Raw genomic sequence first — 15,085 nt, forward strand, 5'->3', positions numbered from 1 at the left:
AGGGCAGGCAAAGCAGACTTGTCTTTAGCCCATAAGCTTCTGCCGGGGGCTGACAATCTAGCATGCCTGACCCTCAGACAGGGCAGTGCAACAAAAGGTCTGAGATCTCAGTTCAGGCAGACTGCAGGCAAAGGCAAGCTCCTTGACCTACAACAAGGAGACTGCCACTCCAGATGTAGTGGCAAGGCATAGGGAAATTAAATCCCATGACTCCATCACTTTCCAGCCCAGGGTGTTAACTGGTAGAGTGGTCTGCCACCGGTCCATGAGGAAGGACCAACTGACACATGTTGAGCTGTTCTTTGGGAACAAAACCAGGCTGTTGTGTCATTTCACTGGGCTACTTCCTACCACAGTCTGGGCAGGGCAACCTGTAGTCCACAGATCCTCTGGGTACACTGCAGCATGCAATCCTGATAATTCATCTGCAGGGTTCTTGTCCTCTGCATGCAGGGTGTTGCCTCGTGCAGGTTCATCTCCAGAAGAGTGGAGGCATCTGTCTCCTTCTGTGGCTCATGCTCAACTGAGCTGCAGCAGAGGTCTCCCTTTATGCTTCCTTTTCCACCCTGATCCTTCTGGCAAGTGGAGAAGTAGGTTCAGCTCCACCCATGAGGGTGAGTGCAGTGGTCCCTCACTGTCAACGCCAAAGGGAGGCCACTCCATTTCACTACACATGCCCCATTTTAAAAATTAATTTAATCACTTAAGGCTAGATTTTTACAAGTATTTAGGCAACTAACAATTTAGGGACTGATTCAGATTTTTCAAAAGCACCTAGGTGTCTAACTCATATTGAAATTAACAGGCATTACTGAGATTTTCAAAAGCATCTGAACATCTAAGGCCACGTCTACATGGCCCTGGTCTTCAGCCCCACTGCTGGCAGAACTATGCTAATTAGGTTTCCGGAAATTGAAAATGGATTCCCATTTGCATATTTGCATGGCTAATTAGTATAGATGCAGATAGGCATTTAGGCCAATTTTTTCAGGGGTACGGAACTGGTGACGGAGGGAGGGGTGGGGGCAGTTAGCCGGCAGAGGCATGTCCACAGGGCCTCTGTATTGCTGGCAGCCCATTCTGCCGACAGAGAAATCTCATGTGGTTATGCTAATTAGCCAGGTGAGTGTGCAAATTGGAATTAATTTACAATGTCCATAAATCTGGTTAGCATCGCTCTGCCAGCACTGGGGCTGAAGACCAGGGCCATGTAGAAATGACCTGTGAGTCTATCTGTATCTTTGTGTTTAAAAACCTAATCCTTAGGGGCACAAGACACATGGTGGCTGCGTCTACATTTGCATGCCTCTTTGGAAAATTTTTGAAAATGCAAATAAGGTACAGATTTACATATCTGGTGCCTCATTTGCATATTCAGCTTTTGAAAGAGCTTCTTTTGAAAAAAGAAAAGCAGTGTAGCTGTGTCTCTTTTGACAATAAACGCCTCTTCAAAAGAACCCTTCTTCCCCTTTTTTAATGGGAAGAAGGGTTTTTTCGAAGATGGGGTTTACTTCCTACAGAGCCATGTTTACATTGCTTTTCTTCTTTTGAAAGATGCTCTTTTGAAATAATATGTAAATGAGGCACCAGGTATGTAAATCTGTACATCACTTGCATTTTGATTTCCCTCCTTTGCATGCCTCTTTCGAAAGAGGAATGCAAGTGTAGACGCAGCCAGTGAGACCTGGGTCCCTACTCCCTGAGCCTCAAGGGTTTTTAGGACCCTATCACCCATTGATTTCAATGGAAGTCATGAGCCTGAATACCTATGCCCTAAGGCCCAGAGTTGTAACGGTACCTTGATGTTGCTGGGCTAAGTGCTACAGTGTCTAACTGATTTAAGGAGATGCCATCTCATTTTCAACAGAGATGTAGACAGTTGGGAGCAAAAAAGCCCACTGATAGTCAAAGTGATTTAGGCTCCTACATGTCTGTTGTAAATGATATCTAGGCTCCTAAATAAGTTAGGCTTTATAATCCTGAGTGCAGCAATGCACAAGTGCCTTTAAATATCTGGAGCTCAGTGTCCAAATCATATCTGAAAATGGGATCCATAAAAGTAAACCTACTGTAAGAAAGGTTTAGGTCATTAAAATATATTTTAACTTAATCAACTGCAAATAATTTCAGATTATACTTATAGAGAAAAATATGCCTATACACAACTGACTGCAAAACTATTGTTGTGAGGAGAATTATAGTCTTGTAATTTGTAAAACACCACTAAACTTCGTTCAGGTTAACATTTTCAGTCAGTGGAGTCAAATACTGATGTCAGATACTTGCTAAGATTATGCCATGAGCACTGTAAACTGACTTTCGAGTGTCTCTGTTGAACTGCAAAATGTATTTTTTCATCTAAATTACTCTTGTTTTAAAAGATGTATTGATTGTATTATCAATAACAATATGTGGGTCAACAACCATTGCTAAGACTGTAAGTTTGTCTTGGGCATCTGATAACTTGAATCATAACAAGGTTTGCTCTTGCAGTTTATTATATTTTCAGAATTGCTCAATTGAATTACTGCCTTGTAATGGCTTTCTGCCCATGCACTAAGCCTACATTTCAGTTATCTACTCATGTTCCTCCACTCAAATGAGGAGTAATAAAAACACTAAGTAATTATGCAGGTGACTAGAGATGAGTTCAAATAGCTATGGGAGGTTAGCATAAATTCATGAGTCTAGATCATTATTAAATGTCTCCAGCTAAAGGATTCCTCCCCCTTAGCCCCTGGAATGTTTTACTAATGTCAAAAATTTGGAGCAAGGTCCATGTTCTTCCTGCACTTGGTGTGCTAGGTCCTCAGTTTCTGTATGGAGGAATCCTTCCATCGAGCCCCATGAAGGCCTGTTCACATATGGGATGCTAGAGTGTTACCTATGTCATCAAAACATGGCAACCCTGGTTAGTTTCAAATGCTCTTGTAACAATTTCAGTGTAATTTATTTAAAAGCTCACCAGGCCTGAGACTGTCCCTTAGAAAAAGTCTGACCTGGCCTGGCATGGATGACATGTTTAGAATACTGGCTGGGTCCCTAATTCACTGAGTTAGCTGACATTTAAGAAATAGACCTGGATGGCTGTGGGAAAGTAAATGGTGGTTCTCTTCTCAAGCTCCATCTGTTACATAGCTTTAATGCACCATTACTGGCTTCTCTAATCGAGGTCCTTCAGGCACTATCCGTCTAGGTTTTTATGGTGCAACCGTCAAGAAAGGGTCTGATACCTTCCAAAAGCACAATGCTCACACAGATGAAGAAATACACTTTAAAGGGAACAATGTGAACACTTTTTTATGATTTCATCCATAGCTCAGATACACACACACACACACACACATATATCAGACAAAACTAACACTTTCATTTCTTATTAGTTCTAATGATATTCCCTATATATTTAAAATCAGTCATTGCTAGAATTAGCTACACATCTAAAACTGGAATAAGGTTTTTGAGTGTGCTATATATACATGTGTGCATGTGTTTATTTACACATGCACACATATGTATGCCAGTTGTTCCCTCTTTGTGTTTTTCATCACATTTTAGAGTACATACGTTCTCATTTCAGGGCCAATTTCCTTATATTTAACCCTTGAAATACCAAAGCCATCTAATAATCAGCAACTTTTGCCAGTGCTAATGTTGGGTGGGGCTGAGTATGTACTCCTAGGACTGTACTTTAATGATGGAGTCTATATTTTCATCCATTCTTCCCTCCAATCCATTAAAGTGCTTAAATATGCGTTTAACTTTAAGCACATAAACAGTCCCATTAACTTCAGTAGGACTTTTCACATACTTAATATTAAACACTCACTTAAGTGCTTTGCTGGATCAGGGATCTAAATCTACTGTATATGAATCAGACAGTAAAAGAAAGATTAAATAAAAAGAGGAACCCTCATTCTGACAACATTTGCTAAGTGTTTCTCTTTGTTGGAAAGACTATAAAGAAAGCTTGCAGGCTGTACTAGTGGAAGTGCTCAGTGCAAAGCTTTAAGTTAGTAAATGGAGGGTGTCAGGGAAAATATTTACATGGGCAGCTTTGCACACACCATGATGAGAATATGCTCCAAAAGTTGATGTATGAAACAGGAAGAATAATGAAGAAAAATGACAGCATGCATACCCTCCGGAGAAGAAAATAAACAGGCTATGGCTTTGGTAAATAACTCCCGGCAGAACTTTTAGAAATGACAGACTGATTAATTGAATCAATCCATCATCCTTTCTGTGACAGCATCAATTTGCAGTCTTTTGTTGTTCTTTCATGGCTGCTGCTTTAAACCCATATCCAGATAAAAGGTTGCATAGGGTGTTAATATGTATAAACAGGTATTGTACAGGAATCTTTTAGTTTACTGAGATGACATTAGTAAACTTTTGGTTTTTGTTCCCTCCAAGATCGAATTAAAGACTTGAGGAGCCCAGATCCCTAGGGAAATTGAGGGCTCTTCACCTTCCTTAAATGAGGCAGAACATGTGATGGACAATGTATAAATATGAGATCACCTCCATTCATAAATTTTTTAGTATTTGATTTAAAAAAATCTAATGTGAAGTTTATTAATTTGAATCATTCTAAAATATCTAAGTTAAACATAAGGTGATTAGATTTAAAAAACACAAATACTCACTGTTTCTTCCTCTTCTTTTGTGAGTGCAGTATTTGCTAAATAGGCTAATGGTGTGAGCGTGTTTATGAAATGAGACAGAACTGATTTCAACTGTGCCAGCTGTCTCCCCAGCTATAGGTGAAAAGGTTCCTGATGAAAGCAATATTGGCTGGAGACCATGCAGAGCAGAAAACAACAAGTACATTAGTATATTGGATACCCAGGTCTGACTGAAAAGTTTGTGGGGCTGAAGGCAGCACACTGACAAGGGGCCCAGCTAGTGGGTGAGGCACAAGGCATCACACCAACAGCGTGGCTCAGCCAGTGGGAGTGCGGGGCTCAAGGCAACTGCGTTTCTTGCCTTGCCAGAAGACCAGGCCTGTGGCTACCTAAGCCTCCTGAACCAGAGAGGCATTGTGGCCTATTGAAAAACAGGGAGGCTTCAGGGAGTAACCTGTTGGCCTCTTGAGGGAAAGAGGCCCTGAGTCGCAGCTGGCTCTGGCCACACGATTGAGTGGGATCATTTCAAATATGAGACTGACACTGAGACACTGCATGTGGGATCATTCAGCAGCTGAACAAGCAGGAAAACTGGTTCTCCTCCCTCTGGGCAGAAATATGGGTGAGGGAGAATGATCTCCAGATACTGGGACACTGAAGAAGACGCTGTGGCTCTGATGGCTCATGATATCAACGCTAGTAAGGTGGCAAAACAAGCCAAAAGTGCACTGAACCCTGTTAAGGGACTTGAGGAGGCTCTGCTCTTATGAGTCTGATTGCCCTGGCCATTTGGGAGAGGGCCAAGAAACAGTCCTGCTCTAGGCCACCAGCACAACTTGGAACACAGCATGGCAAGCCACATCCCACTCACTGAAGTAATTTTGGCCTTCCTCCTACCCCTTTGTGAATATCTGGATCAAACCAGGTAGCAAACTCTGGCTACGTCTACACGTGCAGCCAACATCGAAATAGCTTATTTCGATGTTGCGACATCGAAATAGTCTATTTCGATGAATAACGTCTACACGTCCTCCAGGGCCGGCAACGTCGATGTTCAACTTCGACGTTGCTCAGCCCAACATCGAAATAGGCGCAGTGAGGGAACGTCTACACGTCAAAGTAGCACACATCGAAATAGGGATGCCAGGCACAGCTGCAGACAGGGTCACAGGGCGGACTCAACAGCAAGCCGCTCCCTTAAAGGGCCCCTCCCAGACACAGTTGCACTAAACAACACAAGATACACAGAGCTGACAACTGGTTGCAGACCCTGTGCCTGCAGCATAGATCCCCAGCTGCCGCAGAAGCAGCCAGAAGCCCTGGGCTAAGGGCTGCTGCCCACGGTGACCATAGAGCCCCGCAGGGGCTGGAGAGAGAGCATCTCTCAACCCCCCAGCTGATGGCCGCCATGGAGGACCCAGCAATTTCGACGTTGCGGGACGCGGATCGTCTACACGGTCCCTACTTCGACGTTCAACGTCGAAGTAGGGCGCTATTCCTATCTCCTCATGAGGTTAGCGACTTCGACGTCTCGCCGCCTAACGTCGAAGTTGGTGCCGCTACTTCGAAGTAGCGTGCACGTGTAGACGCAGCTCCTGAGAGGCAGAAAACCAGACAGTGGCTGCCCCTTACAGCCAGACCCCGTCTTTCCTCTTCCCTGAGGCTGCTCTGTCTACCAGCCTCATGCTTCCTCTTCCTCTTCTGCACACCTCCGCACCAGCCTGATCCCATTCCCCATCCCAGGCACACCCTCCCCCACATTATTCTCCCCCTTCCAGGCACTTCCCCCATCACCAGTTGGATCCCCTCCTTATCCCAGGCACTGCCCCAGTCCTGCCTGATCCCCATGGGACTTGCAGACTGTAGTGGAAGCATCTGTTGGTGGCCCTATGCTGCAATGGTTGGAATGGGCTGGGATTTCTTTCAACTTGTAACTTACATGGTCCAATGAACCTTACTCCATCCCATTGCAACCAGCAGTGCAGAAAGAAAACTGGTGAGGCTGGTTAAAAAATAGCCAGCTAATCATGGACCATCCTGAGAATGAGATTCCCTGTGCACTTTCTTTAATCTGGGCCTGATTCACAACATCTCAGAAGTAAACTGTTAGGGTGAATTGACAAAGGCCAGCATGAACTATACATGCTACTTAGCATTAGAAACAGGGCTTTTGTAGCGGTACAGGTTGAATCTCTCATCTGGCATCCTGAGATGCTAGATGAGAGAATTTACTGGACCACAAATTGTCAATATTGTCTAGTACATTACCAACACTTTCACTGCTTACTGGGCTCTTAGAAGACATTTAAGGGTAAATTAAAGCTAAATAACAGCACAGAACACTGACTGTCAGGGCTTGTGGCTGTAAACAAACTTTATGGAACCACGAGAAACTTGGTCACACCCATGATAAGTGGTTGGTCAGCTAACTAAAATCATGCCAGATTACAGATGTTGTTGGACAAGAGTGTTCTGGATTAGAGAGGTTCAACCTGTATAGGCCTTCTGCTGGGGCAGGGTTGAATTTCACCAGTAAGGCACAATAATGAACTCCTATGACAATGAAGTTCATATTATTACAGTTAAAAAAACTGACCTATAAAACGTAGGCACATTTCTAAGGCAAATAGTGCTGGCATATACGTAGAGCAGACTGAACTCCTTAAGACATCACTGTTGTCTTGTTGGCAATTATCTACAAACTAGTGAAGATTTTCCAAAGACAGTTTGTTTTCTGTAATACTTCGACCATTTCATTATCAATATATTTTGATTTAACTACCACAGCCAAGTGCCTAGGCTGGTCACATAATAGTAACAATACACCAGTGCATGCTAAACCCCAAGCTAATTAAACCAAATCATGGGGCCTCACAGCATACCAAAGCCATTGTGAAAAGAAATAACCAGAACAAACGGAAGTATGTTTACCCTTAGTGAGCCAATAGCTCTGTTAAAAATATTACTGAACTATCCGGGTGTGCATGTTTAGACAAATAAACAATATACCTCTATGGTTATAATCTACTTTCCTGAACCTGTCGCACCTTATAGACTAACAGAAAAGTTTTGAGCCTGAGCTTTTGTGAGCACAGACTCACTTCATCAGTTGCTGTTACAGATCCAGACTAACATGGCTACCCCTCCGATACTTTCCTGAACCTCTAATTCTCTCCCTACTTTTGTGTTATATCCTTTATGAATCATTTCTAAATCCAAAATTAGACTGTAAACTCAGATACTGCCTTTTGATATTGTTGTTACTGTAAATAGGACTGCCAATGTTGGGTGTATGATTTCTTACAGAGTTCATTACACGACATAATCTTTAATTAAAGATGAAATTTTAATTCCTGGTGTCCTCTGGACAATCTTGGGGGGTTGGCAGCCCTGCTTGTAAAGTGCCTAGATTACTTAGACTCTCAGCACTTTGGCACAGGGACTGTCTTCTTCTGTGTTCTAGACCAGTGTAGTTCAGGTCCATGTCTAGACGTCCTCCTTGCTGTCATAATAAAAATTATAAATATGGTAACTAGGGCCACCTTGCAATATAGCAATGTTACAGACTGCTTGGAATTCAGTTTCTGTGAGTATTACCTAAAGCACATACATAGAACGATTGTTGTTATGCGACTGAATGCATAACTGACTTCTGGTAGCACTTGGGAGGTGCTCACCATGCCACCTGCCAACATTTTAATTGCTAAGTGGGGTGCCCTCACATGCTGCCTGCCCCTTTGCATGGTCCTCCATGCATCTCCTTCTCCTGCAGAACCAGTCATCTCTAACTGAATGTCCTAACCTTTATAAACAGAAGGTGTATCTTAAAAAAAATCACTGGGCCTTTGAAACTCGCTGGAGGAGGAGCTCTGTTTAAAGTATTTGAGTGTCTGGGTAGTACAGATTTTTCCACTGTGCCTGACCCTCCTCTTCTCCTTTCAGCCTCCCCGCACCAGCAGCCTGACCTTCCTCATCTCAGAGACCCTAGAAAAGGGGTCAGCAACCTTTCTGAGGCGGAGTGCTGAAATTTGACCTTTTGAACTCTAATACAATCTGCGTGCTGGTGATACTTTTAAAAGTCACTAGTAGTCCTACTTACAACAGCTTCATTAATAAATAAATTAAGATGCAGAGCTTTCCTGTTTAAGTGGTGGTTGGTAGCATTAGCTGGTCTTTTGTTAATCCGCAGGTGACATGGCTTTGAGCAAGCTCCCAGCTGCATGAGGGAGGAGGGGCAGGGTTGAGCTCCCACTCATGTACTGATGAAATTCAGCTTGTGTGCTCCTCTTGGGGTAGGTCTTGCTGACTCCTGTACTAGACCCACATTCTCTCTAAATCTGAGTGCATAGCATTGCAACTTGCTGTGTGGTCTGGTCAAAAAGTCACGGCCATCACCCACCAGCTTTGAGGCTTATTTAGCAATTAGGGTGAAGTAAGCAGACATGGAGAGTGATTCCACAGGTACTTTTTGGATGGCTTCACTAGCAAATATGCAAAGCCAAAGTATGTACAGGAGTAGGGTGCCAGCACTTCTTATGCAAATGCATGCAGTTGCATGAATATCAATAATGACATGTAAATATACTCAAATACCCATTTGAATACTTGTATACACACGAATAAACATGTCTTCCTACACATTTATACCAACATAATTCACTTGAAAGTTTGTGTCTGAGTGTGAAAAAGCAGAAAATATCTTAGCCAATTGAAACTTATGATTCAGTGAACTTGTTCACGGATACATTTTCCCAGACTCGTTCCTCTTTTACCCACTGATATTTATGAGCTTTTTGTAGTTACTGAACTATAACTCTTACCAAATGTTATTACACATTTGAAAATGATTCCTACAAGGATTAGCTTTAGAGAAAAAGAAAGTCCCTTAATGTCTCTGTGAGTGCAGTGTTGCCGGTTCTTGCAATTTTATTGTCTCATGATATTGTTTTTTTAAGAGGGTCTCATTGATTTCTGTCTTCAATTGCTTGTTGGTTCTACCCTTATTAAAATGGCTGCCGTCCACATTAATGTCAATGGGATGGGAGCTACAGAGTTCCCTCAGCAAGATGGAAGGTACTCCCCTTTGCTTCCAAAACTAAGCCCATCATCCATTAGTCACCATGTGAGGGCCAGGTGGCGGACAGATGAAGGCGGACGTGCAGAGAACAAGACTATGCAGACACAGCAGAGGAGGGTTGTTTAATGTACAATGTTTGGTGGGGCTTGATCCAAAGCCCACTGATGTCAGCGGAAAGACTGTCTATGTCTTCAGTTAGCTTTGGACCAGGCCCATAAAGAGAGACTTTACACTTAATTTAAGAGCCAGATGCTCCAGTAAAGCACCTAGTAAGAAAAGAGTGTATATAAAATAATCCCACACTTTCAGAGTTCTGCAAATACAGTGTGTGTAATAATAAGTTTGTGAAAGTTCTGTTTGTGTTTTTCCACAGTTTGCAGAAAAATATTTTGGATGTCTGTAACTTAACTACATACCTAGTTGTCAGTAATCTGGCATTAATTTTGTGCTGCTGTTCTCCAAGTTACAATACACGCTGATATGATCCATGCACAGCATTGTGATGCAGCCCAACTGCTGAGAGCACCTGACAGATGAATGGGAAACCTTTTTTGCCATGAACCATTGGCCTCAGTCCACGTTCAGTCGCATTGGTGGCTTCAGTCCAGAGTCTAGTGGACAGATTTATGTATCATAAATCTAGTTGGTGTTAATTTGTAGTCTTATTGGATGTCTGAGGATAAGGTTAGCCAACACTCAGTCAAATGCCTGTTGTGTGTACGAACAGATTATTTCAATCCAACATGAATTTGTCACAAGAACTATATACATTAAAAAGGACATACACTTTTCTGGAGAGCATTGATGTGTGTAGCCAGCATTCAATCTAAATTATTCTCAAGTTGTAATTGAGCAGTTGAGACAGTGCAGCCTGCAGCATATCTAACCAGTAGTGTTCTTTAACGCAATCTGCTTTAGGCTCAACACTGAGTCGGAGAAGTCCATAAGCCATATGCCATACTCGGGGGCTGTAATAATAAGGGAATGGCTAGAATACAAACCTGATGAATGCATGAGTTGCCTTTGGCCAGTCTTAAACTCACTATTAGAGAATGCTTGCAAAACAATTAACACACATGACCTTTCATCTTCACAACAAGCAACTCGTTTTCTGATTAACAAAGTTTAAGAAGGAAAATACAGACAGCTAATTATTTCTGGAAAATCCAAATGGTCCAGGCCTCCAGGTTTGATTTTACACTGAGTTTTGTTTATCCTTCTGAAGGTATATTAAAGGTCACGTGCATGGTACGGGAACTTTTTATTTTCATGGTGTAGCTGTCAGTTTTGGAAAAGATTAAAAGCATCAGCTTCAGAGTTAGTAAGTAAATTCCGTCTAGTTACAACCTGGAATTACCATGTATAGCATTTGTAGTTTGTAGCTGCACAATAACTGAATATCATAATCAGCCTTCTGGGACACAGATCTTGTCTTCTCACAGGCCTGAAATATACCATGTACACAGGAGTAAGTGTTAGGGTCTTCGCATAATAATAATAATGAAAGGCAAAGGCTTAAAATACCCATGCAAAAGACTACTCTTCCTAAGCTATCACTTGTCTCAAGAAATCACCCTGAAGTATTCCTAAACATACTGAATGGCATTCTGGGCCAGCTTTATTAAACACGTAGTCTAAGTAACCAATTTTTGTGAGGCCCTTGAACAGGTTGCTTAATACAGGTTTTCATTTTACTGTGCGATTTCACCTTATGGGCAATGAAGCAGCATTTTAATAAATGAACTGTAGTGGAAAAATCCATATTACATAGCTCCCTTTTAACAAGGACTACTTAATACAGTACTTAGCACTGTTGGCAACTGTAAACCTGTCATAGACTTAACATTCCTGATGAGTAGACAAAATAAAAAGACATTTTCTGAATGACAATGGAGCTATTGCAGCAAGCTTTGTAAAAGAATCCTTTTAGTGTCAGCAGATAATGAAAATACGTGTTACCTATGACTCAGTTAAAATGATGTCATAACCTGGTAATTTCTTTTCAGCACTGACACATCCATCCATTGCACAGATTAGGATAGATATCTTTTAAATTTAGAAGGAGTCCTCCTGCACTAGTGTTGCTCAGCCAGGAACTGTAATTCTAATTTTTTTGAAAGTTGTGGAAAGCAGCGGGGAATAGGGATGGGAGCATGAATAGCTTGGAAACCTATATTTTTTCATTTATTTTTTAATGCAAATTACACTAGTAAGTAAAAAAAACCACTTTTGTTAAAAATACATTCAGAATTAACAAACGCAAAAAAAAAAAAAAGACACATTTGGATTGTAATTCTTGCCTTCTGAATATTTCGCTTTATAACAAAAACCCAGCCTAGAAAAAATAACATTCTTTACTGGATTTTGAGGCGAATACAGCAGTACAAATCAAAAATGTCATTCCCGATATTTTCACACTCCTGTGCTCCAAACTACTTCGAAAACATCACCCTTTAGTGTAGTAGTCAACAGTCCTGAAATACTTTAACTGCAACTTAAGCAGGAATATGAATGCCTACTGTACATCTGTGTATATATCTTTATATATTTGAGTGTATGTATACATATGTGTGTACATATGCAATATATAAATATACACACATTATCTGTAATACTTAGCACTTACATAGTAATTCTAAGCACTGCACAAACATTAATTAATCCTCACAACCACTGTGTGAGGTAGTTATTATTATTCGTATCTTATTGTTGGGGAGAATGAAACAGAGAGATGTTAAGGACAAACTTTTCTAATTTAAGTACCTAAAGTTAGGCCCCTAAATCTATGCCAAGGCACCTAAATAAATTCCTTAACTTTCAAAGGTGCAGAGCGCCAGTAGCTCCCATTCAATGTGAATGGAATGTCAATGCAAGACATGACTGCTCATTATCCTTGAAAATAAGGCACTATTTAGGTGCCTAAATAATAGAGCTGGTCAGAGAAAATGTAAATGAAAAATGCAGTTGTGTTAACTTCAAAATGTTTCATTGGAACAATATTTTTCATAGGAAGAAGTGAAAATGAATTGTTTTGACTTTCTCATTTTGCTTAGAGATTTAATTAATTTCCTCTGGACTTTTATATGTAATTTATATGCTTATGTAAACATTTTAAATCTAACATAAAAGTCAGAATGAAATAAACCAACATGATCAAAATGAAATGATTGAAACAACAGCAACATTTCAATTGGGCCAACTCAAAATTTGTCAGATATTTTGTGTTGGGAGAATTTTCACCTTTTTTTTCTGAGTTGGAATGAAAAAAAGATTGAACACTCAGAATGTTCCATAGAATGTACATTCCAGTTTCCACCCAGCTCTACAAAATAAAGATTTGGGGTCTAAATTTAGGCACCCACATGGGAAATTTTTTGAAGACACCAATTCAGCAAAAACCAGTAAGCATGTGTTTAAGGGGTTTGCTGGTCCAGGGCCTAAGTGACTTGTCTGTGGTCATATAGCTTGTCAGGAACTGGGAATAAAACTCAGGAATATGCAACAGTATGCAGCTTCCCTCAATATATGTAGGCGTGTATTATATATACATGCGTGCACACGCGCACACACACACACACACATATAGAACATCTGACAGAATTAATGTAAGTATAGTTTCTAAACCTTTCTTTTATCTAGTTTGCAGTGGCAAATGGTTGCTCCACTGTCCAGATTTATTGTTTGTGACACATTACGTCCATGCATACAAAGCGAAGGGCACTAATTTCTATATTAATGGAAAGTAGAGTTAGTGCACAAGACAATGGAACCTATGAACCACAGAGACTGTGGTGGTTTGGCAAAGTAGGAAAAGAATAGTTTTGTGATGACTTGCACCTTCCCAAGCACTGAACCTTCATGCCTCAAGGACATGTGGCTGCCAGGTGTGTGTGGCAGGTGGATGTATTTGTCTATGCAGATTCTAAGCAAAGAAAGAATGACAATTCAAGTTCCTGAAAAGCCTGAGCAAAACAGTTTTTCTAATGAAAGCTGCCTAAGTGCTTGAAAACACAGATCAAATTCAGAATAAAACAAACATTCCTATGAGTTCAGAATATGTCATAAACACATTGACCTACTAGAAAAATCCCAAAGGCAACTTGTTGCCAACTACATAACAGCACAGTTTTTTTTTCAGCCACGATAGCACAGGAAGATAAAATACACATTCTAACACACAACAGATCCCCAGATATAGCACAAAAAGATCTCCAGTATTTCACCAATGCAGCTAGTCCCTCCCTACTCTACACCAATGAAAACAAACAAAAGTTAGATCCCTTCTGGTGCAATTAGAAAAAAAGAATATTTACTTACATAGGGGTTTCAGTTGAAATCAGATATAAAAGAGTAAACATAGCTAATACATATTCAGTTGGCCTCTGTTGATAGAAATCTGCAGATGTCTCTGTTGTTAGTAAAAGACACATTTAGAGTTTATTATAAAAGCACCTACAGTGTGATTAATAAAAACAGTGGGGTTATGAAACACTGTTTCTGTTGTTGATTTCCAGTAGGTTCAGGTATTAGTTTAGTGAGGGATTCCCTTTACCCCTTTCCCAACCCCAGAGCGCTATTTCTTTTTTAAGAATTATAAACTGTTCTCTTGACCACTCTGGAGACTCATTAGTAAAGCACTTCTCTGACAGCTGGCAGTTTTCATACGTGGTCGCTCTGCAACTGCTGAGCAACAGAGCCTTTTTCCCTGACACAAAAAGAAGATCTTTCAGAATTAACAGCAGCAAGGAAGTCACTTCAGTAAGCCTGCACTGAGTTTTCTCTGATGTGCAATTTAGTTGGGTTAAGGCAAGTATGTACTGTACAGCCTTTAGGGCAAACAACTTGCTGTCTATTGGCTTCTGTTACAAGGACAACATGGTTTTTTTTTGTAAAAAACATAATGACTAAGGAGCCTTGGTGCTACTTGAAGTGGTCCCAGTAAGAACTGAATTGGATGAAATTATTTCATAGCTCAAATAAGTAGGAACGAAGGTAGTAAAGACAGGTAAGAGCCAGCAGATGGCACCAATGCGTCTCCTTTTGAACCTTCCAAAGGCCTGGCAGTTGTTCTTGTGTATTCAGGAAATCCAAGAAGTGGGTAATGTGCATCTTTGTCTGTACTTGTTGGAAAGAGAGGTCGAATGCACCTTTTGTTTCTCTGTCTCAGCGTACGCTCATTTTTTTTAAACACACAGTTATTTTTATTTTTATTTTTTTCTCTTTGTAGACCACAGGGGGCCATCCTGAAACAAGTTTTTTTGAAAGGTCTTTCAGCTCTCACACAGAAGTCACCTTGTTCACTTTGACCTAAAAGAGAGACACGGGAAAAAAAGATATTTGTAATCAGCTCACAGATGGAGTGATGCATCACATCCCTTCA

The 15,085-nt window shown here is 41.0% G+C and overlaps 1 protein-coding gene across 1 annotated transcript in view; it reads right to left on the reverse strand.

Moving 5' to 3' along the window:
- Positions 1-12,020: 12,020 nt before the first annotated feature.
- Positions 12,021-15,085, reverse strand: part of NKAIN2 (sodium/potassium transporting ATPase interacting 2) — a 440,622-nt gene continuing 437,557 nt past the window's right edge. The window contains exon 6 of the mRNA XM_074988786.1: positions 12,021-15,012. Coding sequence (XP_074844887.1) covers positions 15,003-15,012 — 10 coding nt within the window. The 3' untranslated portion in view covers positions 12,021-15,002. The remainder of the gene's footprint in view (positions 15,013-15,085) is intronic.

This window comes from Carettochelys insculpta, chromosome 3 (assembly GCF_033958435.1).
Source record: "Carettochelys insculpta isolate YL-2023 chromosome 3, ASM3395843v1, whole genome shotgun sequence".
Lineage (NCBI taxonomy): Eukaryota > Metazoa > Chordata > Testudines > Carettochelyidae > Carettochelys > Carettochelys insculpta.